The following is a 26,456-nucleotide window of genomic DNA, read 5'->3' on the forward strand; positions in this document are numbered from 1 at the left end:
AACTCAATGTGCATAACAAACACTCTCTTCCAGCAACCTAAGAGACGGCTTTATACATGGACTTCACCAGATGGACAACACCGAAACCAGATTGACTACATCCTTTGCAGCCAAAGGTGGCGGACATCTATACAGTCGGTAAAAACAAGACCTGGAGCTGACTGTAGTTCAGATCATGAACTTCTTCTTGCACAATTTAGGATCAGACTAAAGAGATTAGGGAAGACCCACAGATCAGCTAGATATGAGCTCACTAATATTCCTAAGGAATATGCAGCGGAGGTGAAAAATAGATTTAAGGGACTGGACTTAGTAGATAGGGTCCCAGAAGAACTCTGGACAGAAGCTCGCAGCATTGTTCAGGAGGCGGCAACAAAATACATCCCAAAGAAAGAGAAAACCAAGAAGGCAAAATGGCTGTCTGCTGAGACACTAGAAGTAGCCCAAGAAAGAAGGAAAGCAAAAGGCAACAGTGATAGGGGGAGATATGCCCAATTAAATGCAAAATTCCAGAGGTTAGCCAGAAGAGATAAGGAATTATTTTTAAACAAGCAATGTGCGGAAGTGGAAGAAGACAATAGAATAGGAAGGACAAGAGACCTCTTCCAGAAAATTAGAAACATTGGAGGTAAATTCCAGGCCAAAATGGGTATGATCAAAAACAAAGATGGCAAGGACCTAACAGAAGAAGAAGAGATCAAGAAAAGGTGGCAAGAATATACAGAAGACCTGTATAGGAAGGATAACAATATCGGGGATAGCTTTGACGGTGTGGTCAGTGAGCTAGAGCCAGACATCCTGAAGAGTGAGGTTGAGTGGGCCTTAAGAAGCATTGCTAATAACAAGGCAGCAGGAGACGACGGCATCCCAGCTGAACTGTTCAAAATCTTGCAAGATGATGCTGTCAAGGTAATGCATGCTATATGCCAGCAAATTTGGAAAACACAAGAATGGCCATCAGATTGGAAAAAATCAACTTATATCCCCATACCAAAAAAGGGAAACACTAAAGAATGTTCAAACTATCGAACAGTGGCACTCATTTCACATGCCAGTAAGGTAATGCTCAAGATCCTGCAAGGTAGACTTCAGCAGTTCATGGAGCGAGAATTGCCAGATGTACAAGCTGGGTTTAGAAAAGGCAGAGGAACTAGAGACCAAATTGCCAATATTCGCTGGATAATGGAAAAAGCCAGGGAGTTTCAGAAAAACATCTATTTCTGTTTTATTGACTATTCTAAAGCCTTTGACTGTGTGGACCATAACAAATTGTGGCAAGTTCTTAGTGGTATGGGGATACCAAGTCATCTTGTCTGCCTCCTGAAGAATCTGTATAACGACCAAGTAGCAACAGTAAGAACAGACCACGGAACAACGGACTGGTTTAAGATTGGGAAAGGAGTACGGCAGGGCTGTATACTCTCACCCTACCTATTCAACTTGTATGCAGAACACATCATGCGACAAGCTGGGCTTGAGGAATCCAAGGCTGGAGTTAAAATCACTGGAAGAAACATTAACAATCTCAGATATGCAGATGATACCACTTTGATGGTTGAAAGCGAAGAGGAACTGAGGAGCCTTATGATGAAGGTGAAAGAAGAAAGTGCAAAAGCTGGCTTGCAGCTAAACCTGAAAAAAACCAAGATTATGGCAACCAGCTTGATTGATAACTGGCAGATAGAGGGAGAAAATGTAGAAGCAGTGAAAGACTTTGTATTCCTAGGTGCAAAGATTACTGCAGATGCTGACTGCAGTCAGGAAATCAGAAGACGCTTAATCCTTGGGAGAAGAGCAATGACAAATCTCAATAAAATAGTTAAGAGCAGAGACATCACACTGACAACAAAGGTCCGCATAGTTAAAGCAATGGTGTTCCCCGTAGTAACATATGGCTGTGAGAGCTGGACCATAAAGAAGGCTGAAAGAAGGAAGATCAATGCTTTTGAACTGTGGTGTTGGAGGAAAATTCTGAGAGTGCCTTGGACTGCCAGAAGATCAAACCAGTCCATCCTCCAGGAAATAAAGCCAGACTGCTCACTTGAGGGAATGATATTAACGGCAAAACTGAAATACTTTGGCCACATAATGAGAAGACAGGACAGCCTGGAGAAGGTGCTGATGCTAGGGAGAGTGGAAGGCAAAAGGAAGAGGGGCTGACCAAGGGCAAGGTGGATGGATGATATTCTAGAGGTGACGGACTCGTCCCTGAGGGAGCTGGGGGTGTTGACGACCGACGGGAAGCTCTGGCGTGGGCTGGTCCGTGAGGTCACGAAGAGTCGGAAGCGACTGAACGAATAAACAACAACAAAGCCCACCCTTATTATTTTTATTTTTATAAATAACTCAAGGCAGCGAACATACCTAATACTCCCTCCTCCTCCTATTTTCCCCACAACAACAACCCTGTGAGGTGGGTTGGGCTGAGAGTGAGGGGGACTGGCCCAGGGTCACCCAGCTGGCTTTCATGCCTAAGGCGGGACTAGAACTCTCATACCACGCCTGATTGGCTCTTGGGCTGAGAGAGAGGGACTGGCCCAAGGTCACCCAGCCAGCTTTCATGCCTAAGGCGGGACTAGAACTCTCATACCACGCCTGATTGGCTCTTGGGCTGAGAGGGAGGGACTGGCCCAAGGTCACGCAGCTGGCTTTCATGCCTAAGGCGGGACTAGAACTCACCGCCTCCTGGTTTCTAGCCCAGCACCTTAACCACTAGAGCAAACTGGCTCTTAGTTTGGAATATTGAATATTGGAAAATTGCAGTGATAAAATTAGACATTTTTTCCATAAGAGAAATGAACAGTGTGGGAAAAGGGAGAAGATGCCATGTGCTTGGTCTTCTAAATCCCAGTTCCCTCAATATCATCCAAGGATGACCAAAAGGGGGAAAAAAGAAAACAAATTACACCACTTTATATACTGACAGTTCAGCATGAAGAAATGCAACAATACTGGAGAAGTTTTGAGTGACAGGAGACAAGCGAAGTTCTAACTTGGTTTAGATGGAGAAGTTTGATGACCAGGAGATAGGTATATGTCTATGTCTATGAATCAGCAGTCTAGGACACAGATTTCAAAATTATCATCCTAAGGCAACGAAGAGGGACAGTGAAAGGAAGAGGTGGTGAGCTCCAAACCTTTGAAGGGAACAGTACTTGGTTGCATCAAGACGGGAATCCAGTTGCAGGAGATAAGAATATGGCTTAAGAAGAACAGTCACGAAGAGGAACCACCCAAGGAGGTGGCCAAAGCAATGAGATTTCATGAAAAAAAGAAAGGAGCCATTCCAGTGATGACTTCCAAAGATTCCGTTGCAAGACAAATCATTTAAATCCAACCCAGTCATGCGGAATCACCTGGGGACAGGACCCCTGTCAAAGACCAAAAAGAGCTGTAGATGAAGCAGAGGGAGCTGTCAGGGAAACAAGAATATACCCAAACATGTGTAACAAATAGAACGGAAGGCAAAAGACAGAAGTTGGGGTTGGAGCTGGATGATTCAGGACGAGTCCCATGGCGACAGGAAATGAGACAGGGATATAAATAAATTACTAGCATTAGAAATATCACCCCATTTAGAAGGACTCCCTTATAGAGACCAGAAGTACAACGCAGCTACCTATATACTCACCCAGTACACAGATAGGCTGGACTTCAGAGCGGGAGAGTTTTGTCTCGTCGTTGTAGGCCTTGCACGTGTAGCTCCCATTGTTGACGTAAGACAAATGAAAAAGCTGAAAGGTCCCCCCTGGATATGGAGAGCCCTTGAAATACCATGTATAGTTTGAAGGTGGGAAGGAGTCAGCTCGGCAGGAGAGAGAGAGATTGGCGCCTTCTGCATAAAACTGCACACTGGGGCTGATTACAGGCCTATCAGGCCCATCTGGAGCAAATACAGGAGAGTTACACGTTGGGGAAGGTCAGTGAACGTGTCGGGGGTGAGTGGGGGTGGGTATTCAGATGCCAAATTCAGTCAAAAGCCTCAGTCAAGAGCTGGAATGACGCACGCCTGTGCCTTTGATGTGGGGACACAATGTTGTCTTCTGCACTCACGTGTTGGGGAGGGAGCAGCTGCCTTCAGAAATTGAGACTGCCCTTTATATCCAGGGCCATTTATTTGGGCAGCCCAAATACACCTTCCAGTAGCCTCAGAGGATGCCAGATTATTGATTTAACTCAGTTCCCCGCCTCCTGAGAGCTCAGAACACTAAGTTCTTTTCAAACAAAAGGAGGTAAGGTGGAAGACTTCTAACTTGGCCCTTCTTGCAATTCATCTTTGGCGTAAGTTGGTTTCCAGAGTTTAAAATTCTCCGGAAGCCCAGTGACCATGACTTGGGGTATGCTGGCCACACAGAGAAGCAAAAACAGTGGACCTAAAATGGAACGCTAAGCCAGCTAGCTAGGGTGGGGTCCAAGCCATGCTTTATGTTATGCTAGTTTCAGCAGCCTGATGCTACTTTCTCAAGTTACAGGTGGCACATAAGCAAAACCGAACAGAAAACAACGTTAAACTCTGTCTCAGGAACGGTAAGCACAGCTGGGGCATGGAAGAAATTGAAAAGGGAAGCTGTGTGTTAAACATGCAGAAGGAGTAATTACTTCTCCTGGTTCTTCAGGTGTGGTCTGTACGAAGTGGCATTTGGAGCACATTTTGGCATGGTTACACATTCCAGATAGCGGGAAGGAGTAATACACGGGAAGTTAGAAAAGATGTACCGAATGCCACACAATGTTGTAAAGCGTGGCTTGCTTACACAAGGACTCACATTTAGCCACTTCTTGACCTCTCTAGTTAAGGATTTCAAGAGCTTGAAAACAATTTTTGTCCAGGCTGCTGGAGAGACTCCTACTGCCCATACAGACAGTGAGCTCCAGACTATACAGACTGCTGGGTTGTCTCCATTTCACACAGATCCTTGAAGTTCAAGTGACATGGTTGGCCCAGGGCTTCTTGGAGCTTCACACAAAGAAATGCTGTCATTCTCCATTCCACGTACAACTGGCAGCCAACACTTTAAGACTTGCATTGGATTAGTGTTTGACATTACATTATTATAGGCAGCCTGAGGGGATCATCTTATTCTGTCTAATGATAGGGCCTGCTCTATCAGGTAATCATATTTTGGAATGATGCCACTTCTCAAACTGACTCACCTGGTTGGTACAGCCTATACAGTTCCAAGTCAAAGTAAGTCTTGCTACAATGATCTATCTATCCAGCTACCCTAGGGATGTGGTGGTTGGTGTGTTGCAAGGGGGAGTGTTGGTGGTCCAAATCCAGAAGAAAAGTGATCAGACCGAGTGAATGCAATCAGAACAGGGGAAACCTTGCTCTGAATTGATCTGTTAAAAGTTGGTCATACCTTCCCCCCTTTAAAAGTCAGACTCTCATACATGCTTGTTGGGAGCTTGTTCCCCAGATCCCTACATCTCAATCATCCCTCAATGGTAAAACCAGACTTACAGAGGACATTCAGAGAGTAGGTGGTGAAGCTCTTAGAGAAGCTGTTATTTCCACAGCAAGTGTAGAGGCCTGAGTCTTCCCGACCTGTTGGGCTCAAGATAAGATTCTGCCCATTGCTGCTTAAAGAGATGTGCCCTCCAGCCTCTAGCCTCTGGTTGCCCTTAAGCCAATAGTAGGAAACATTGAAGCCTGAGGCTGTGCAGTTGAGAAATGTAGTGCTATTTTCAACAATCTTGCCAGGGTCACTGATGCTGATATTATGGATGGCCTCTGTAGAAAGAGAAAAAAAGGGAAGCAGGAGAGTAATTGTTATTTGAGACAAAAGTCTGACGTAGCCGTGCCTCTTTGTCGTCACTAATTGGCACAGGGCTTCAAGATCTAATCTCGAATTTCCTTTTTTTTATTAATTAGTAATTGTTCAAGATATAATTAAGACCAAAAAAAAAAAAAGATCTAATCTTGAATTTCCATTCAGAAGGGACTGTGCAGCAAGATCTGTGGCTGAGAGGTGAGTCTCTATGCATTTAGGATACGTTGGTCAATCAGGTGTTACAGCCATGAGGTATGAAGCGATGGTTACAGAATGGAAAGGGTGGAGAACTTTGATATGAATCAATCGCCTCTCCTGGACTGGAAGATTTTGTCAAGGTACATCAAATGTTCCATGGAGGATGATTGCTAAAATGTGGGAAGGAGGGGCCAAAATAAGCTGAAAATTTATCAACAGAAAAAGGAAGTATCAGGTTTATGTCTTCAGGAATGAGGTATCTGTTGTTTCACTGCAAAGCAGTAGAGGGGTTCCTGAACCACTTCTGAGACATTCAACACCTGTGAAGGACGAAACTAATGGAGGTAAACCCCAAATGAGGCAAGTTTGAGGCAGATAAATAAATACAAGAAGAGAATATGGCACTTATAGCATCAGAGTGAATATTAATGGGTGGACTTGAAATCTTAGCCAGAAATTGGCCAGCTGGAAACATTCAGTGCCAAAGAGATAAAAGAAACAGGGTTAAAGACAGGGTGCCCAAAAAAGGAAGAAAGACTAAAAAAAAATAAATTGCACAACTGATTTTAGCTATGCAGGTTCTCACACTGAGAGAGGGGAAAAAACAAGCTCACAGTATTGGAAAATTCTACTGCAAGGCAAAGAACTCAGTTTGACCTAAATAACAGAACTGACTCAAAATATGCCAGTATCTGAACTGGAGGGACCATACATGAGAAGTCCTGATGGTGACATGGTGAGGTGACAGCATATGGGATATCCTTTGAAGTGAAATGACTTTTGGCTCTTAGAAGAACCAGATGGAATCTAGTCTACCAAAGATCATAGATTTAGAGTAAGAAAGAAATCAACATAAAGGAGGAACAGCCTGTTGAGGTAGTCATGGTGAAGTACCAGAACAGAGGACCATGACAAGAAAACTCAAACAAAAGGGCAGGTATGTCCAAAATCACATCCATGCAGAGATCTGAAAAAAACATTTCAAGATGACAGGAAGTGAGGACAGAGTCACAACAACAGAAGGGTACCCAGAGGAATCACCGACAGCAAGTCCTCCAACAGATATGAGTTAACTTGGGCATCCAAGCAACTCACCCAGAATGCTGATCTCCAGTATGGTGTAGTTGAAAAGTCCACTTTCATCATTGGTAACATTACAAGTATAGTTTCCAGCATTGTCCAGAGAAAGATGCTGGACCAGGTGGGAATTGTTCTGATGTTCCAGTAGTTCCCCATTAAGATACCAAGAAAATTTTGCAGGTGGATTGGAGATGGCAGAGCAGGAGAGGTGGAGGGTGGAATGCTCATTATAAACTTGTTGTAGTGGGCTGATTATGGGGTGATCAGGCCCGTCTGGAGCAAACATAGGAAAGGCACAGGTTGGAAAAGATCACGTCTCTTAGCCAACTACTGGTGCTACTATGACACTATGTCTGAAAATGCCACCCCACATTTTTGGTGTAACAATATGCTGGCTCTATAGAGAAAAATCCAAGGAAGTGGAAGGCCAGGGGATGCACTATTTATTTATGCATTTTTATCTATCTATCTATCTATCTATCTATCTATCTATCTATCTATCTATCTATCTATCTATCTATCTATCTATCAAATTTGTCACCGCCCATCTCCTCCCACTGGAGGAGACATACATGTTAATTTTTATCCCGCCCTTATTATTTTTATAAATAACTCAAGGAGGTGAACATACCTAACACTCCTTCCTCCTCCTCTTTTCCCCACAACAACAACCCTGTGAGGTGGGTTGGGCTGAGAGTGAGGGGGACTGGCCCAAGGTCACCCAGTTGGCTTTCATGCCTAAGGCGGGACTAGAACTCACAGACTCCTGGCTTCTAGCCCAGCACCTTAACCACTAGACCAAACTGGCTCTCTATTCTATTAGGGGACATCTGAATAAAAACCAACAATAATAACCACTCAAAAGATTAATTGGCTCCAGTTTCCTGGGTCGTCTTTGATTTGCTAAAGTGTAAATTTCAAGCTCAAATGAAGAGGATGATTCCTATTGTTGAGCTTTTCCTTTAGCATTCATTTGAGGAGCACAGAGGTGGTTAGACATTTGTAGCTCTGCAACTACATTCTTCCATCAGGGCTACTGGACCAGAGGAGGCACACACACAAATATTGGCTTTGATTACTGCAACTGCTGTTGTGATTAACCAGGCCCCCAATTTGATTGACTGAAAGCACGCACTATGGCTTTAAGCCGGTTGGCCATTGGTGACCAGTTACAGGACTGGATCCTGCCCCAAATTGAAAGCATTTCCAGCATGCTGCATTCAGGTTTGGCATGAATTTCTTTCAACTCCCTGGGCTGAAAGAATGGTAGGCAGTTCAGGAAAAAAACACAAAGCAGAAGGGTCAAAGTCTCATCCCTCCTCGGATGCAGGTTAACGACAAACCAACCATTCCAGGAATAACAGAAAGAGAGACTAGAACCAATCACATGGCTAAGAGAGCAAATGAGTTTGGGTTGGTTCTCCCCCCTTCTAAAGCCAGCTGTCTTGAGTTCAGCATGGCAGGAGAGAGCGTCAAAAGCCGTTTATCTTCTATTGAGGGTCTATTATAGGATTTCTCAACCTTGGCTGTTTGAAGATGTGTGGACTTCAACTCCCAGAATTCCCCAGCCAGCCATGTTGGCTGGGGAATTCTGGGAGTTGAAGTCCACACCTCTTCAAGCGGCCAAGGTTGAGAAACCCTGGTCTATTAAAAGGGGCCAATTGGTGGTTAGCCATTGGCTGGGTGGAAATGGAGACCTCACTGCCACCAGCCTGCCAGCCTAAACTTACAGAAGATTTCAAGCCAGTGAGGCTCACTGCTGTTGGAAGAGAAGTTATTGTTTCCGTAGCAGATATAGCTGGCCGCGTCACTCCGAGAAGTTGAATGGAGCGTGAGGGTCTGGCTGTTGCTCTCCAGAAGGGCATTCCCTCCTGCTTCCATCAGTTGGCCTCCCTTCAGCCAGGAGTAGGAAACATCGCTACCCAAAGAGGAACACCGCAAAGTGACAGGATGGTTCTCTATAGCATTAGAAGGGCCGGTGATGGTGACTTTATAGACAGCACCTGTTGGGACAGAAAAGTTGCAAAGAGGCTCCAAGTAGCCGCAGAAGCAAATCATCTACCCCCACCATCAATTCTAAGCAGATTACGAAGCCCAAGGAAAGAGCCAATCACCTATTACAAATAGACAGATACAAACGATCACAAGGACAATCAATTTGGGAACATAATAGAGAAGCACATTGTAGGACACCTGTTTAACCCCTGCAGGTCAAGATCAGAGACAGCCAGAAACACAAGCATTAAAAATAGGGATAAAGTAGAGATAAAGTAGCCAACTATCCAAGCCATCCCACAGCAATCCACTTTGAAAAGACAGCCCTTCATTTCCATGGAGCAACACGAGATGGATGCTGTTCCTATGGAACGGAGTGGAGACCATTTTCAGAAGTAAACAGATCCCAGCAAACATAGATGTTGTGCCAAAAACACATTCACTTGCAGGAAATACCGAAACACCTTTGCCAAGTGCCTTTTTTTTCTTTTTTTCAGTTGGTTCACTTTTTAATGTTTCCTAATGTCCTGGATCAATGAAAGACAAACTCGGAAACACAGAGAAACCAAACCTGAGTTAACCATCAGTAGTGAGGGAAGAACCATGCAGCCTATGATTTGTCATTAAAAGAATAAAACCTTGCAATTACTATATATGGTCCTTTGCAATCCTTCTCCCACTTTTCCTCCATGATTAGAGTTTGAAGAGTCTGCAGTCAAGATGGTGGCCATGACCATGCGACCATGCCTGGTTTTGACGTGCATCACGATGGGCTTTGACTGCATGGTCCTAGCCACCACCTTGACTATTTCTGACACCCCTGAGTAGGGCCTGATGTTAACTGAAGTGTTTCATACATCTGTTTGCTTTGCATACCTTGCAAATTGTTTCAGTATTTCAGTAGCAGCCAAATCTGGCTTTTTTATGGTTTCAGTTTAAGGTGCTCCTCTCTATGTCTAACCTGCACCCTGTATCAAATGAATTGGGGTAAACATAAGTTACATTGCCTAAATTGCAGGACATTATTTTTTTAACCGTTCTGATATTCCAGCCGAAAGAAGAGTCATGAAAAAACAGATGCCAATTAGCAAGGAAATGAACTGAAATGCAAACTGAATCCATCAAGAGCAGACACAACCTAAGGGAGAAAGGAATATGGAAAATAAAACTCAGCCCAAAGGAACTTTGATTGGGCACTGGGTGAAATAATATTCAGAGCACTATGTTGCAGAAGATGGGCAAATGTTTGGATTGGAGACAACAGAGGTGAATGAAGACAGCAAACTACTGAATAAATTAGAAAAAATATGGAAAACATTACATTGCGGAGTGGGGGGGGGGAGAACAGCCAATATCAAACCATGTTAAGATTATTCACCAACCACCTCAATCACCAGGATGCATTTTTCATGAGCCCGTCAAGTATGATTACCAGATTGCTTCACAATAATGTACTGAACAAGCAATTCAGATCTATAACTATATCCCATTGAGAAACCAGAGATACACCATTTTACGAAAGGCATCAGCTATGGAAGACTTTAGTATTGGAATGCTCACTGTAAATGGTTGCTTGTGGCTTGATTACAAGTGAACTAGGCTTGTCATCAAATACATCAAGCTAGGATGTTGGGATTCCTGCTAGAGATAACCAAGGTATGCCACCTCCTCCTCCACCTTGTTTCACTTCACTGAATAAGATGGAGTTTTTAGGAATGGGCCTCTGGAGTTAAAGAAAAGTGACAAGGTGGCTTTAAAAAAAAAATCACCTTCCTAGTCAAACATTCCAGGAACTGTGCATGTCACATTTGCGGGAATGACAAGTACAGTACATCTCCAGTTATTTCTCTCTCTCTCTGTGGGGACTAATAAAGTGTAAGTCTGCTTGATGTGTGGCCTCCTCTCTCAGTTTCTGCACAACTCCTGTGGGTGTGATAACACCTGAAATTGCATCCACGGAGCTCTGTTATCTGGCACTGACAACTTTCCCTCACCTCTTACAGAAAAGCTGCATGGTGCAAAATTATTGCATTCGAGGGTTTTCTACGCTGTCTTCTCATCCACTTCCTGTCCTTGCCAGCACCATTTTCAGAAATGGCTGCTCCTATTATACTTGCCTTCAGAGGGAATTGCAAAGCCTTATTAGGTGATGCAATAAAATGCCACCTGGATCATTCCTCTCCTTTGGGGATATAGAAGATTATGAATAGCATGAGCAAGATTGGTACCACAATGTATTGCAGAAAGGCACAGGGAGCAGCAGCACTCAGCTTTGAGCTCAGAAGAGCTAAGTAGGGTTGGATGGGAAGCTACAGAGTAAACTAAAAGTCGAAAAACATTCTGGAGGATAGCAATGGCAAATTATTTTCTGTATGATCGCCAAGAAAACAACATTGATGTATCCATGAAGTCACCAGGAATTTAGCTTGACTAGAGAGAGACCTTATCTTTTTATAGTACAGGAACAAACATCAGACAATTCTTGGCAGACGTTAATTTTGCCTTTCCAATCTTGTTATATCCAACCGACCAGGATGGTATTTATATATTTTTTTATTTCTCCCTTCCAAGAAAATTGAGAAGTTGCTTGTTATGAACATAACATACAGAGATCTATCTTTGTATCATGTACAAATTAAGTAAACAAATTAATTTATTCTTTTGACAGAAATGTGCTATCACATTTCTATCAAAAGAATAATGACCATGAAGAATTCCTGGTCTACTTCGCCAGCTCTGTGTTTCGTGATTAAAATTATAATTCTAGAGCCAGATACTACAATATTAAACAAACAATAAACCAGAGTCATTGGTTTGAGATGGGTGACTATATAAATGGAATAAACAAACAAACAAACAAACACCGATGGATTTTAATATCTCTTGGCTGCTATTTGTATTTAGTTTTTTTGTACTGTTTTAATTGTTTAACTGTTTTTATGATCGTTAGCCACCAAAAACAGAAAAAGGAAGAAAAAGTGACTTTTAAGTTTGCAGGAAGTTCCACTCTAAAGGGTTTTTTAACTGATTTGGGAACAGAGAACAGATGAAAAGTTACTGTTTAGTTAAAGAAAGGAGAGTAAAGTGTTTCTGGAGGGCCAGCTGTTGGTTACTATAATTTTTTTTGAATAAACAATAGGTCAGTCTCTACTGATTCCTTCATTTTCAACGTACAGCCTGTGTGATAAACCTGGAAGTCAATCTCCTTCCTTGCCAATGTCAACCAGAGCAAATGGTTCAGCTCCTTCTGGATGTTTGAGATGGGCAGCTATATAAATTGAATAAATGAATGAATGAATGAATGTTAAAGGCTGCTCAGTTTAATCTTTCTTACTGGACGCTCATTTGCGTAAGAGAGCAGTGGTTCTTGATGCCAACAGTCTTATCTGGGCCTGATGCCAGTGAATTAAAAAAAAAAAAGCTGTTGAGTTGATGAAAAACAACAGAAGAGCAGAAAACGAGCAGGACTATGCAAGGGGGAAAAAATGGTAGTGTGAACCTCCTTGGGCTTCCGTAATAGGAAGCCTTCTTACTTCCAACCCTTACTTGGAACCATAGTGAGATGCCTTCTTGTTTCCCGAAACTGCTGACCCTACTCTGTCTTCTGACTAATTGTTTCCCCAGAATCTCAAGTACAGAAGAAGGAAAAATGTAGTAAGGCAGGCTTGAAAAATAAAGGAAATTTAGCCCAATTGACACTCAAGAAACAAGATCTCTCTGCTCCCCTTGCCCTGTTTGTTAACAGACACAAATTCAGAAACCTGGGATAATGAGGTTTTTCACATGCAACAACCGTTAGCGTCTTCTCTCAGACAAGAGAATGCAATCACTAGCCTTGAAAATCCACTTAACTGTTGAACGGGGGCATTTTCTCAAGGTCCTGGAGATACCCCTGGAACAATGTAGATTTAATTATTATCACTAACAATTTCTCAGGCACTTAAAATGCATCAATTGCTGTAGAACAGAAGTAGTTTGGAACAATGCTACCACTCGGAGCTTCCACTCCAAATTCATAAAAGAAATGCTGGGTGGGGATTATGGGACTTGAACTCAACACACCCCAGATTGGAGAAGGCTGATGTGCAGTAAGAAGCTACTTATTGCTATTAAAATAACGTGAGATTGTGGGTCTCAGTCGTCACCCCCTGGGGGAACTGGGAAGAAAGAGTCAACTCTACAAACACCCTTCTGTGGCCCAAGAGAGACGGAAAGTTCCAACGAGAGAAATTAAGTCTGTTCAAGGATGTCAGTTGTTTAACCAAACAGGTCTCATATTTACAGTGCTGCCGGCAGCCCATGACAATAGTCAAGATTCACTCTCAGGAAGTACAGAGACAAAAATGCAGAAAATGAAAATGCAGAAAATGAGGGGAGCCCATCAATGGGATCCACAGAAGTAAGTGGCCAAGTGTTACTACAAGTACCATATGGGGACTTTCCAAACAGAGCAGATGCTGAAGAGGTGGTAGCCTTACTTAAAGCACCATGCAATAAAAGTTATTTATTTTTGCACTGCTCCCCCACTTTTTCTTTGAGATCTCAAGGGGGGAACTCAAGGGTCTCCTTTTATTTCAAAACAACTGGGGTAAGAATGACTGGCCCAAAACCACCCAGTGAGCTTTGTGATTAACCAGTGAAGGTCTGTTAATTTCTCTCTCTCTCTCTCTCTCACACACACACACACACACATCCCCCCTCAGTCTAAGGAGCACACAATATGCACATCTATACTTCCAGCAATGTTCTTCACTAGCCACCCTTGGTGGAAATTATAAGAGGAGTACAGGTAGTCCTCGACTTATGACCACAATTGGGCCTGGAACTTCCATTGCTAAGTGAGGCAGTTGTTAAGTGAGTCACACCGATTTGATGACCTTTTTGCTGTGGTCATTAAGTGGGTTGCGGTGGTTGTTAAGTGAATCATGTGATTGTTAAGCAAATCCTGCTTCCCCTATTGACTTTGCCTGTTGGAAACTGGCTGGGAAGATTGCAAATGGCAATCATGTGGCCCCAGGACACTGCAACCATTGTAAATACACGCCAGCTGCCAAGTGCCTGAATTCTGATCATGTGACAGCTGGGACAGTTGTAAGCGCGAGGACCGGTCGCAAGTCTCTTTTCGCAGTGCTACTGTAACTTGGAACGGTCACCAAACAATTGGTTGTAAGTCAAGGACTACTTGTATGATGGATAGAGGAAGGCTGTATCTTGGGCTGGGGAGCAAGAAGATGGGAGGATGGGTGGGTTCTGGCAGAGGTCTTCTGTTGGGAGCAAAGAAATGGGGAAGGGGCTGGCACCTGGCTAGGGCCTGGTGCTGGCATGGAGAGTGGTGGAAAAGCAGAGAAAAGGAAAGGGCCGAGCAGGAGTGCCAGGGCCAAACACGAAGAGGAGAAACCATAGGAGACAAGCAGGGGATCTAGACAGCAAGGAAGAGAACTTAACAATGCCACATGGAATGAGGAAGGACTGGGGGAAGAGGAGTTACTCCAGGCTCTTTAAAAGCAAGTGAGCAATTCTGAACATCTTAGCTCTTGTTAGATTCATGGATGAGGCCTTCAGAGTTTAAAAACCCAGGTTCTTCAGGAAATCCTAGGCACTGTTGCACCAGGCCTGGCCAAAGAAATCACAGACTCAAAAGAGCTACCCACTCACGTTTCAACTTCACAGACACATGCAGAAAATTCAAGAGAAATGACCTAGCGTCAGAGACAGCAGCAAGCCTGGACTTGTCAGCCCGTCCAGAAATATTCAAACGAGCTCTCCTGAATTAAGAGGTATTAGTCTGAAGCTACCACCTTTAAACAGGAACCATCTAGAAAACCTCTTGAGCCAAGACAGAAAGATAAGAAATGTGGGAAAGTAACTTAGGAGAGAAATGCGGGTGGGTCAAAATACAGGTTAGTGAAGAAGGACCTCCGACTGACTGCAGAGAAAGCCAAATACTCACAGAAATGATGCCCTGTTGCTTGTTTTACTTAAAGCTGGTTTGGACACTTGACTCGGATCAACTCCAGAGTCAGTGCAGGTAACTACCGTACTGGATGGTGGGACCCCGGCTGTTGTCAGATGGATGGAACGGGCAATGCTTCTTGAGTCTGCCCTTTCTCCAATCAGTGGAGCTGCTGGTGAGGTAGATTTACATGGAAACACATCCAGCTCATCCTGCAACAGCAGAACACTTTCGGAAAGTGGGATGTCTAAGTCATGAAGGATGTCCAAATTATTTTTTAGAGGACTACACTGCTGAAGGGACAGCCTCGTGTGGCACAGAGTGGTCGGCGGCAGTATTGCAACCAAAACTCTCCCCACAACCCAGGTTCAATCCCAGCGGAAGCCGGATTCTCGGGTAGCCGGCTCAGGTCGACTCAGCCTCCCATCCTTACGAGGTCGGTAAAAGGAGCACCCGGCTTGCTGGGGAAGGTGACGACTGGGGAAGGCAACGGCAAACCACCCCGCTATAGTCTGCCAAGAAAACGTCGTGAAAGCGGCATCCCCCCCAAAGGGTCAGACATGACTTGGTGCTTGCACAGGGGACCTTTCACCTTTTCACACTGCTGAATACAGTTATTTTGGTGACTGAGGCAGCAAAATTTGACAGATGAAGCTTTTTCACTGGATGCTGACTTTTAACGGAAGTCAACCTTCTGGTGCTTGGTGCAGTCATCCACCCTCACTTTAGCCTTGCTGTGTTTCTTTCAACAAATTCCTTTCTCCTGCTAAAGCTGGACATGAGGTATTGTCATGGGATTGGGGGATCTCAAGCTCATTAATTCTGCAAAGCTTCCTAACACTCAAAACAGTTTGATAGCAGACCCAAGTTATAATGGTGATGAGCTTCCCTGCACTGAATGTGTTCAGGCAAGGACCAGCCCAGTGTTTCCCAGCTGTGTGGACTTCAGCTCCTGGGGATTCTTAGCATTGGCTATGGTGGCTGGGGAATTCTGGGAGTTGAAGTCCAAGCATGTTGGCTGGAGAATTCTGGGAGTTGAAGTTCAAGCAAGCTGGTTGGGGAATTCTGGGAGCTGAAGTCCAAGCATGCTGAAGTCCATACCTCTTAAAAGTTGCCACGGTTGGGAAATGCTGGACCAGACAGCCATTTGTTAGGGATATCTGAATTTGGCTTTCTGCATTAAGCAGGAGGTCAGACTCAATATCCCAAAGGGCCCTTTCCAAAGTGTAGCAGTTTAAGGATCACCTTCTTGATTCAAAAAACCCAGGGCAACAATGGTGGCATTTAATACAGAACTGAACCATTCACACTCTGCAGAAGCATCGGCTCAGCGATACAGTTTAACATTCCAGTCAAACAACTTCCACAGAATCTGCTCAGCAGCATGCAATCTTGGGGGTCGCTTCACACATGCATTTACAGCAACATAAACAACACCTTGCATGAAGGAATGAAAACAGATTGGAGAAAAAGTTGGTACCAACTGAAATCACCTCCAACTCAACACTTTTCAGCGGATGCCTATACATGTGTAACTATGGGAAATCAAGTATTTAGTGATCAGGTGAGAAGCCCAGTTTCCCAAACTTTCTTTGGTTTAATAATATGTCACTGGTGGGTCATCACACATTACTTTTCAGTGGACCTTCAAAGGTAGGGGCACTGCTGGATCATGGAAATATAACTCCCACACCACTTGGGTGTGGTCAATCCCACCACAACTCGGCATGTGGGCAGGTAGAAGACGTATCTCCAGCCATGATTTATATTCACCAAGAGGCTGTCCAGAGGCAAGCTACATCTGTGCACCCAAAATTGAAATGGAGTCCACTCCCCTAATTTCATGCTGTGAATTGGTTTGAGATAATTTCCAATCAGAGATGAAATAATCCATCCCTTTCAGTGTCAGTCAATTCAGTTTTATCTTTTCTTCCCTCCAGTCTTATTTGCTCTATATCTCTTCTATATAATTTTGCAATTTTTTTTTAAAAAAAATAAGGCACACCAAAATCAGTGTGCATTTTTGTGGGCCTTACTCCCAATGTGTTTTTCTCCTACACACTTTTCCCTAGCATTCTCTTTTTGCCAAGCAATTTTCTCCAGCCTAATGAAAATATAATGTTTAAATGCATGAATCCATGTATGTTTGTGCTCATGTCCCTTCTCCTATTTGAAGAAATGCACGTTTGCAGGCAGAACTGAATTTTCATTCATGCATTGTTCCAGTTTGTTTCATTTTTCTCACAATTAAAGGTCACACTCCCCTCATTGCTCAGCTGGATTTAAGTTATTTGAATCAACCAAACAGGCTTGAAAACAGTGTAACTCACCTCAATCTCTTTGCCACCCAATTCTCTGTTCTATCACAGATGAAGCCACAGACTCTGTAGCTTAAGCCCATCACAGAGGGCAATTCTGGGCAAATGTAATCAGAGTAACGACAACATATTTAACATTCTTGAAAGTCACTTCATTTCTCTGGAACAACCAGCAGTTACAACCAGATCCTTAAACAGAATTGCCATTTCGCAGTGAACACAGTTTGGCTGTGGTTGTATAATGGCCTAAGCCATATTTAGTTTTTAATCACACTTTGCTGAAGACACCACAATGGCCAAGTTCACATACTGAGCGAAGCCAGAATGTGATTGTTTAGTTTCGGTGTAATATGTGATGTGAAGCCATCCCCTGGGGATTGTAGACCATGGTTGATGGCTTAGCATAGCATATAAACCCAGCCAACTGTGTCTGTTAACAAACTGTGGTTCAAACAAACCACATATGATGGTTGGGCTGGTTTCACCTATCACGCTAAACCAAAAACCAAGCAGATCATTATATGGCTCAGGGAGATGTAAGAACCCAGACCAAAAACACCTTGAAAAAGACACATCTGTACCAGGCATGAGATCCTGAAACCGAGCTCATGAGGCAGGGAGCCACCCATGTCTTGACGAATAAGGAATGAGAGTCTAGAGCAGTGTTTCTCAACTTTGGCTGTTTGAAGATGTGTGGACTTCAACTCCCAGAATTCATGCTGGCTGGGGAATTCTGGGAGTCGAAGTCCACACATCTTCAAACAGCCAAGGTGGAGAAACACTGCTTTACAGTAATTTGGAAGAAACAGAAATTGTATTGGCCAGAAGACTCAACAGAATTTGGAATGAAAGCTGACAGCTATTTCAAGGTTCAGTAGAGGAAACAGCTCAGACCGCACAAAGAAGGTAAATCATACCTAGGACCTGTATGTTGGCAAGCCCTCTTCCATGCACTCCAGCTCCATCCTTTGTCACGGTGTAGTTTCCAGAGTCGTTCGGATGTAAGTTTGTGATGAGCAGAGAGCAGCCGAAGCCTGGAATTTCACGGTTAGTGTAGGCAGATCCAAATGTGTTTCCCGTTAATGGCGGTAGGTAGATAGTGACTATCAAGTTTTCTTTGACCTCTGTCCCTCGGTACCAGTTGCAGAGAAAGAATTCGGCTGGGGCATGGGTTAGTGTCAAATTGATTTTCTGCCCTTCTAATGCCTCTGGTGGGTCCATGAAGACTGAGATGTTGTAAACGGTTGTAGGTTGCTGAGCCTGAGTCAACAGGAAGGAAGAACTCAGGATGGAAGCTAGAATGTGGAGGGAAAAAAGAGAGAAAAACCTCATTTCAAGCAAAATACCCATTCTGGCCAAACAACAGTTATAGCCTCAGAAGAATCTTAGCTAATCGGTATATGTCTGTTCCTCAAACTATTCTTATAGATTTACTCTCTTTCAAAATGTTTAACCACAATAATGGTGACAAACCCAATACAGGTAGTCCTCGCTTAATGAGGACAACTGAGACCGGAATTTTGGTTGCTAAGCAAAGTGGTCATTAAGTGAATCTGACCTGATTTTACAAACTTTTTTGTGGTAGTTGTTAAGCGGATCACTGTGGGCTCAGCGAACCACATGGTCATTAAGCAAATCATGCAGTTCCCCATTGACTTTGCTTGACAGAAGCTGGCCGGGAGGGTTGAAAATGGCAATCGCGTGACTGCAGGACCCTGCGATGGTCATAAATGTGAACTGGTTGCCAAGCGCCCAAATTGTGATCATGTGACCATGGAGAAACTGTGCCGGTCGTAAGTGTGAGAACCGGTCATAAGTCAGTTTTTCCAGCACTGTTGTAAATCTGAACTGTCACTAAATGAATGGTTGTTAAGTGAGGACTACTTGTAGAGAAGTGAAGTTGGACAACCATCTACCTAAACAGTTGTTAGAAAGGTACAGTAATCGTCTTGAAGGCTAATGAACAGTCCCTTAGAAAAGAAGAAAGAAAAAAAAATGACAGTGTTAGCTAAAGGACCTAAAATCTCCAGTGTATTTTTAAAGAATAAGCCAGATTCATTTCTGTTGGTGCCCTCCAAATCCTCATCACATTCTCATGGCTAAGATTTCTGGAAGTTGAAGCCCAGGCACATCTCAAGGATATGAAACTGCAGACTGGTTATTTTGTAACCGCCTGTGACAACTATTGTCAAAAGATACAAGTCAAATGTCTTCGCACAGGCCACAAAAGAAGTGGGACACCTGGAGATGTCCTGGAGGAGACATCAGAGGGTCTATAGGAGTTAGTCCTAAATTTAACCCAGGATTAGAACTTTATGGAGAAGATATTGAATGTCAAGGAATTTTCTTGGTGGAAGAACACAAGAATGTGTTAGCAAATCCATGTTGTCAGTTTTCTGCTACACACATGTAAGAGATACTGATGTGCATGTAGTAGAAAATCTACACTTCGGATTTGCTAATACTCTTTAATCCCCGAAGAAAAGCAGTTAAAAGTGGTGCTCGGTTCATTCTCTGGATGGATGGCTTCAGCTAGACAAGGCTAAGCTGGATCTGGGCTTCAACAATCCAGACAAGGGAAGGATGGCAGAGGGTTCAAATTCTGTCTCCCTCTGGTGGATTTCTAGCCTTGCTACATTAGTAGTCTTCAGTATATTGTGGGCACTTAGCCAGCATCTGAGCATGTTGTGCAAACCAGGTGTTGCCTTTAAACCATCTTTTGGTTTCTATATTTAGGCATAGCACATTCTGAGAATACAGCGACTGCGCTTTGTTAAGCTGACCTAGGGCTGTGGCTGTGCCTGCCCGCCCTCTGAAATGACATCCCCCTCCCGCCCCCAATTCGTGTGGCTCGGGAAATGATTAAAAACTTGGTTGTTCACCCAGGCCATGGGATAGGATGGGCACGGAGAACCCGTGAGTTAAGTTTGAGTTTCACAGCTTGTTGAATGGCTCTTCCAGTCACTGCATTTTCGTGTGCTTGGACGGGCTCGAAAATGGATTGACTGAATCAACAAATAAATACCCTCTGAGACAGCAGGTAAGGGGGAAGGAACAATAGCTACCTATTCTAAAATTGCAGTGGGGAGGGCCACTTTCCAGGAAAATCAACCCCCTGAAAACAGGACTTATTTCTGAGAAGAGGCTGCAGTGAGGCCTTGGCCATGTGGAATTAAGGACCCCTCTCCCTTTTTAAGCCAGCAGCTTTGCAGATGTTTCGGACTCCAACGCTCGTGACTGGGAGCCCACCCGACCAAGGCTCAGATATCTCGGGCTAAGGCGACGGAAAGTTGGGCAGACGCCAGCTGGGATCACCTGACCCGGAGCAAACTCCAGCCAGCTGCGGCGGCATGTCCACTGCAAACAGGGATTTTCGGGAACTCCAGGGGCAGCACCGCCAGGGGCCTTTCCGCGGCAGCGAAAAGCAGTGGGGGCTCCAACTCCCAAGGGCCGGCGGGGCCCGCTGGAGTCCCCCGCGGGACCCCACCCCCTTTACCTGCCAGGAGGCCCGCCGGCCAGGCGCTCGTCCATCTGGGGGGGTCCCGCCGCTCCATGGTCGCCCGGCTCCGCTCGGTGTGGCCGCTCGGCCGGGCTCCGTCCTCCGCGCCGCTCGCCTTCTGCCCAGCCGCCGGCAGCAGCGCCTAGCAGTTTCTGCGCCCTCAGGCGCCGGGCGAGAGAGGGACTTGGGCGCGCCGCCGCCGCCGAGACCCACCCTGCCCGGCCGTTCCGCCTTCGGGGGCTGGGCCACCAAGGCGGCGCCCGCCCTCCCTCCTTGCCAGCCCGGCCGGGGTAACGGGACGCGGCGGGGATGGGGCTGCGCCGAGAAGGACGGGGTCCTGCGCAGAAGCGGCCCGCGGCTCCGTGCGCTCCGCTCCGCTCCGCTCCGCCACGCCTTGCTCGGCCGCCGGGCTCGGGGCCGAGGCGGGGCAGGGCGAGCCGGGGGAGGCGCCGTCGCCTGGAGAGCGGCCGCGGCAGGCTGACCTCGGCCTCAGTTTCCCCTCGGGCCGCCCGCCTGCTCGCTCTCCGCTGTCCCCCGTTTCGCTCGGCCGATTGCTCGGAAGCCGCGTGCAGCGCCCAAGTCAGGGGCCCGCCGGGCTGGGGCGCTCGCCGGCTCTGCGCGGCGCAAGGGTCGAGCGCAAATCGGGGCTGGCCCAGGGGGGTGGGCTTCGAAGGGGCGGGGGCGCGAGGGAAGGCGGGGCGGCTCCGGGAGTGCCCACGCCTCGCGCTAAGCGGCGCTTCGCTAAGCCCCGCTTTAGGGAAGGAGCCGCGGGGAGTCGAGGGTGCGCAAGAGGCTCCTGGCCAGCCCGTCCGCTCGAGGGGTTCGCGCGAGGTAAGGCAGGAGCCCCCGGTCTGTCCGGGAGCTGGGGAGCGCTTGGACGCGAAGCCGCGGACCAGTCGACTCCCGAGACGTTTTTTGTGGGTTTTCAGGGAAGGCCGAAACGACCCCGCACCAGCCCTTCCAAGGCTTTTCCCCCCTCCCCAGCCATTCCCACCGTCTTCCGCAACCCTTTATTCGTTGTTTGCTTAAGGCGGTTTACTGATAGATCTCTGTAGGTTGAGATCTTCGCTCTAAAGGCAAGCCGAGTCTAGGCGTGGGGATCTGGGCGAGGGTGACTCCAACCGGCTCCGCATTCCAGGCTGGGATCGCGGGGGGGCGGTTTCCAGGAGCGGCGACGGGCGGGCGAGGCAGTGGGAGAACAGAGGCGACCCCAATGGAAGAACGTCTGCAGTAGACCCCAATAGGACGTCTGCAAGCAGCAACCAACGTCAGAGAGCACCGAGGACTCCGCGGAGGTGACCCCGTCGGACTTTCGCCCTCAAAGCAGCAAACAGCGCGGCCCCCTGAGAACGCAGCGCCCAGCCTCCGCCGTGCCCCGTCCCTGCCAGCCGCGCGTTATTGCCGCGATCCACGCCAAGGCCCCCGAGGTGGAGGAAAATAAGGACAGCCGCTTTCCTCTCCCTGAATTTTGCACGATCCCTCCCGCCGCTTTCAAGACCGTCTGCGCGGCGGGGAAGGTGCGCGTTTCGTCCCCCGCCGCGCGCAGAAAGGCCGCCTGCAACGTAAGTCGCGAGTTACGGGTCATCTATTTTCTGCGCAAGAAAAGACTGGCTTTATTGCGGAAAAACGAAGGACGTCTCGCCCCGAGTTATAGCCAGAGGCAGCCAGGACGAGAGGCGAGTGGGAACAGGGACATCCGCAGGGTATGGTAAAAAAAAGTTAAGATGGGAACCCGACGGTGAGACCGAAGCGCTTCCTCGTGGGCTCCATCTTGACGTTTTTGACCGTACCTGTGGGCATAACTTGTAAAGATGGAGAGAAAACTACCTTGGGGGTTAGTTGACCGATGCAATGGTCCAGTTCATAGTTTGGCTAAGCGGGGTGACAGAATAAACAATTGCATGCTGGTGTAACTGGCTACGCCTGCAGTTGGAAGTAGCCACCAGTATGAGTTGGGGCAGTGCCCTGAGATGGGGGTGGTGGTGGTGGTGTAGGGATTATTCAAGGGGGGAGGGGACAGGTGACTGAAGCAGCGGTAAGAAAAAAAATAGGTTGTGAGCAGACCTTCCAACCCCCCAAAGGGTGTGTTCACATTTCTTCTTGGAAAAGGCAAACTGAGTCAGGCTGCCCTTTCTGCACAGTGGCCATCAGTTGAGATTTGCACATCCATTAATGCCGGGCTTACCTACAGTGTTAAGCCACAAGCACATGATGGCTTGCTGCCTTGCAATGTCAGCACGCTGTCAGACCTGTGGGTGATCTCAGCCATCGTCACTTCTTTCGGGGAACCCGCGAAACCCTAGCTGAGAATGGTGTGTGAACCCAGCCAGTGTCATTCTGGACTTTACCTGCATTTGTATCCAGCCGCGTAAGAGCCCGCCTCCTGCCGAAATGGCTCCGGTGTTCATGAACAGCTTTATTTTAGTACAGTATTCCACTTACCCCTTGAAACCAAGTGACATACTGTAGTAAAATAAAGCTGTTCGTGCCCTGAACATCTGTTTTGCCCTGAAAATGGGAAGAAATTATTTAGACTGCTAACAATCAGTTAACCTGTCCAGCAAACTGCATTCATGAATTGCTGCACTATAGATTTATCAAACAGAGTTTGATACCGGTCGTTGGAGGCTATCCCATTGAAAGTACAGTTAGTGATGGTAGCTTGCTTTCTTATATCACGAAGCGACTGGCAGGGAGAAAAAGTAGTTCCGTTTGGGCATTTAAGCTGGAATCCTTGGTTTGGGACGGGATTCTACAGTCCCCTGCTGGCCGATCAGGAAACTGCTAACTAGCTTTCACCGGCAAATTTCCCATTTTCCGGGAGTTACTTCAGGGCGTCCAAACTGTTTAGGACTTGCATGCTTTCACCCACAACGTGGAGCACGTTTTTGAACTTTCACAAAACACACTGAAGATTTGTTTGGTTGAGTAATGTATGTGGCTATAATAATCCTGCAAGTTTTGATCCCCAGCACATGAAGGAGGTCATGTCAAGGAAGGCTGATACTAGCCAATATTACAAATAAAAAGCTAAAAATAAAGCTGATTGGTCATGTCTCACTGTTGCAGATGGGACTGAGGGCTTAAATCGCTTGAGGGTCCTTTTGTGTGTGGAGAAGTACTGAATACCATTTTAAAACTACTTCCCAGCAAATTTTCGGGGGGGGGGGACATTTTCACTCTTAACTGCTCTCCCAACCTCTTTTAAGCTGCTCAGACCTTCCCCGAACAAATTATTCAGGTTTTATTGCTGTGTGAGAGACTTTTCACGTTGAACGTATTCTTTACATTTTGTATTTCAGCGGATTGCAAACTGTTTCAGGGTTTATAAGAATGGGAAGTTGTGGAAACTGCACAGGCTGCCCGTTTCCTGAGGAAAGAAGTATGTGGTGTCATCCTCAGTCTGCCTCCAGCTCACCACAAAGATAATCTGCCTGACCTACAGTAGCTGGGTTCACATAACACATTTCACCACAAACTAGCAAAACATAACTGCTGTGTTCACGTACAATGTTGTGCCCCCCTCCCAAAAAAACTATATCATGGCTTAAGATGATGGCCTGGGTGCCCTTGCAGGCTGAAACGCAAATGATCTAACCCCATTTTCCCCCAGCCTGTTGTGTTATACGAACCCAGCTAGAGTGGGTCATTTCCTTTCCAAACAAATAACCTTCTTTCAGTTGACTGAAACATGTGTGTGTTTGTGTGTCTGTGTGTATTTGTTGGGTGGATTTAGCAGCAGTCACCTCAAAACCACATGCACCCTACAAGTTGTCCAGGGGATTGTAGGTCACCAGGAAAATCATGATGCTCCATGGATTATTCCTTGAAATAAGAGGTGGCTTTGGTCAGGAAGTCAAGATGAAAGAGAGAATGAGCTAAATAATAATAGTAATAATAAAAAGTCATCCTGAGAAATAGACCTGTGCAGCGAGCCCATCTTTGTGAGGAGGACAGTGCTGGTGAAAGGGCTCTCAGTCACAGACCGCTCAGTGGCTACTGGTGTTGTGCCACTCAGCTGCTACTCCTGTTCATTCCAGACAATCAGCACATGACTGCTGCTTCAGTTCTACTGGAGTTTATTTCTTACGTTGCAAATATGGCTCCCTGTGTTGTCCTGAATCAGACTCAAGATAAATAATTTTAGCATAATGCCCCATTTGTTCCCATTAAGAAACTGGATGTGGACAACGAGTTGGCTGTTCAGGAGGGCTTAATGTTGCTTTATTCTGAATAAACTTGTTCAGTTACCTAGATCGTGGGCACATCTTCAGCACCTGGGAACAAACAGATAACATGGCTAAGTCTGGGTATGAACGAAGCACCTCCCTTCTGTTATTTTGGATTGAAAGACCGTTTCACCAGAATTAGATAAGATTTGTGTTTTTCCTCTTTTTTTTTTCTTTAAAAAAGGAACATATATTCCAAGTCAGAAACTTGGAGTGATTGAAGATTTAGGTACCATAGTATTTAGGCACATAACACCAAGTGCTGGATGACCTTTCGTATGCTTACTTCTCAACCCCAGAGCGTTAGTGATTTCCATCCACAACCATATATACATCCATGCGTGCGTGTGTGTAAAATTACTGTTTGCTTTTTGGACATGCGTGCAAATTAAATTGTACAAAGAAAATGTAAGACATTGCTGCTGCCACCCTCTAAGAAGCTTTAGGTATGAAGCAGATACAAGGAAATAACGGAATTAGGGAGATTTAGAAGCATGGATGAAGAACAGAAGTTCCTTGCTGTTACTGGGACCTTGGCTTAATTGTTATTAGAAGTTGGGACTGAGAAGGATGAAGCAGACCCTTCCTGGATATTATTCACAAAGGTGTAAGTACATACAAGCATTTCATGAAATGCTTAAATACCTTTCTTAGTTAGCTTTAATAAAATCAGGAGGTAAACATAAAACGATTTGCAAACAAAATGCAAGCATGCTGGCTGGGGAATTCTGGGAGTTGGAGTCTACACACCTCAGAGTTGCCAAGTTTGAAAAACACTGGCTTAAACAGTTGGAAACTGAACTCTCTCCCCCCCCCCCCCAAGCTGGTGTTCATTTCTGTAACTCCTGATTCCAACATCATGACAGTTCAAGTCCATCATTGGTGACTCACAGTCTTTTGAAACTAGCTGTGTCCGTTGGAAGTTCACCTTTGGAGAAAACGCCCAGAGAATGGACATTAAAGGCAGTCATCCCCTCCCTGTCCCGCACATTCCAAATACGTTGGGATTGCGTCTTCCCCACCAGTGGATCATAGGGACCTTACATTAGAGTAAAACTGGATGATCAAGACCGCTAGGCTAGCAGTTGATGACATGGCCCTGCTGTTCCTGCCGTGATGTGTTATGGCTGCAGACAGACTGGCGACATGGCAACTGTAAAGGTGGAGGGATGGCTGGTTAGCGCTTTAAACGGCTAGAGCAGAAGTCCTTATCTTTGGCAGAATAAATGGGTCCATCCTTCTAAATATGTTACAGCAGGGCAATTTCTGAAAGGCTAGAAACTTTGAGATGGGTGGCCACAGAAACTATATAAGCAAATAAACAAAATCGTCAACCATCATCAACCATACCTGGGATGTCTAGCGTTGCATAACCTACTAATAAAACTCCAGGTGCTCCTTCCATCAGTA

The 26,456-nt window shown here is 45.7% G+C and overlaps 1 protein-coding gene across 3 annotated transcripts in view; it reads right to left on the bottom strand.

The window, feature by feature from the left end:
* LOC134503623 (carcinoembryonic antigen-related cell adhesion molecule 16-like) overlaps positions 1-21,228 on the bottom strand; it is a 37,013-nt gene extending 15,785 nt beyond the window's left edge. Inside the window, exons 1-2 of one of the 3 annotated variants that reach the window (XM_063312479.1) lie at positions 20,815-21,228; positions 18,236-18,613 (exon numbers count right to left, since the gene is read on the bottom strand). In XM_063312479.1, coding sequence (XP_063168549.1) covers positions 18,236-18,613; positions 20,815-20,872 — 436 coding nt within the window. In that variant the 5' untranslated portion in view covers positions 20,873-21,228. The remainder of the gene's footprint in view (positions 1-18,235; positions 18,614-20,814) is intronic. The other 2 variants (XM_063312478.1, XM_063312480.1) reach the window with 2 other exon arrangements.
* Between the last annotated feature and the right edge of the window lie 5,228 nt (positions 21,229-26,456).

This window comes from Candoia aspera, chromosome 10 (assembly GCF_035149785.1).
Source record: "Candoia aspera isolate rCanAsp1 chromosome 10, rCanAsp1.hap2, whole genome shotgun sequence".
In the NCBI taxonomy this organism is placed as follows: domain Eukaryota; kingdom Metazoa; phylum Chordata; class Lepidosauria; order Squamata; family Boidae; genus Candoia; species Candoia aspera.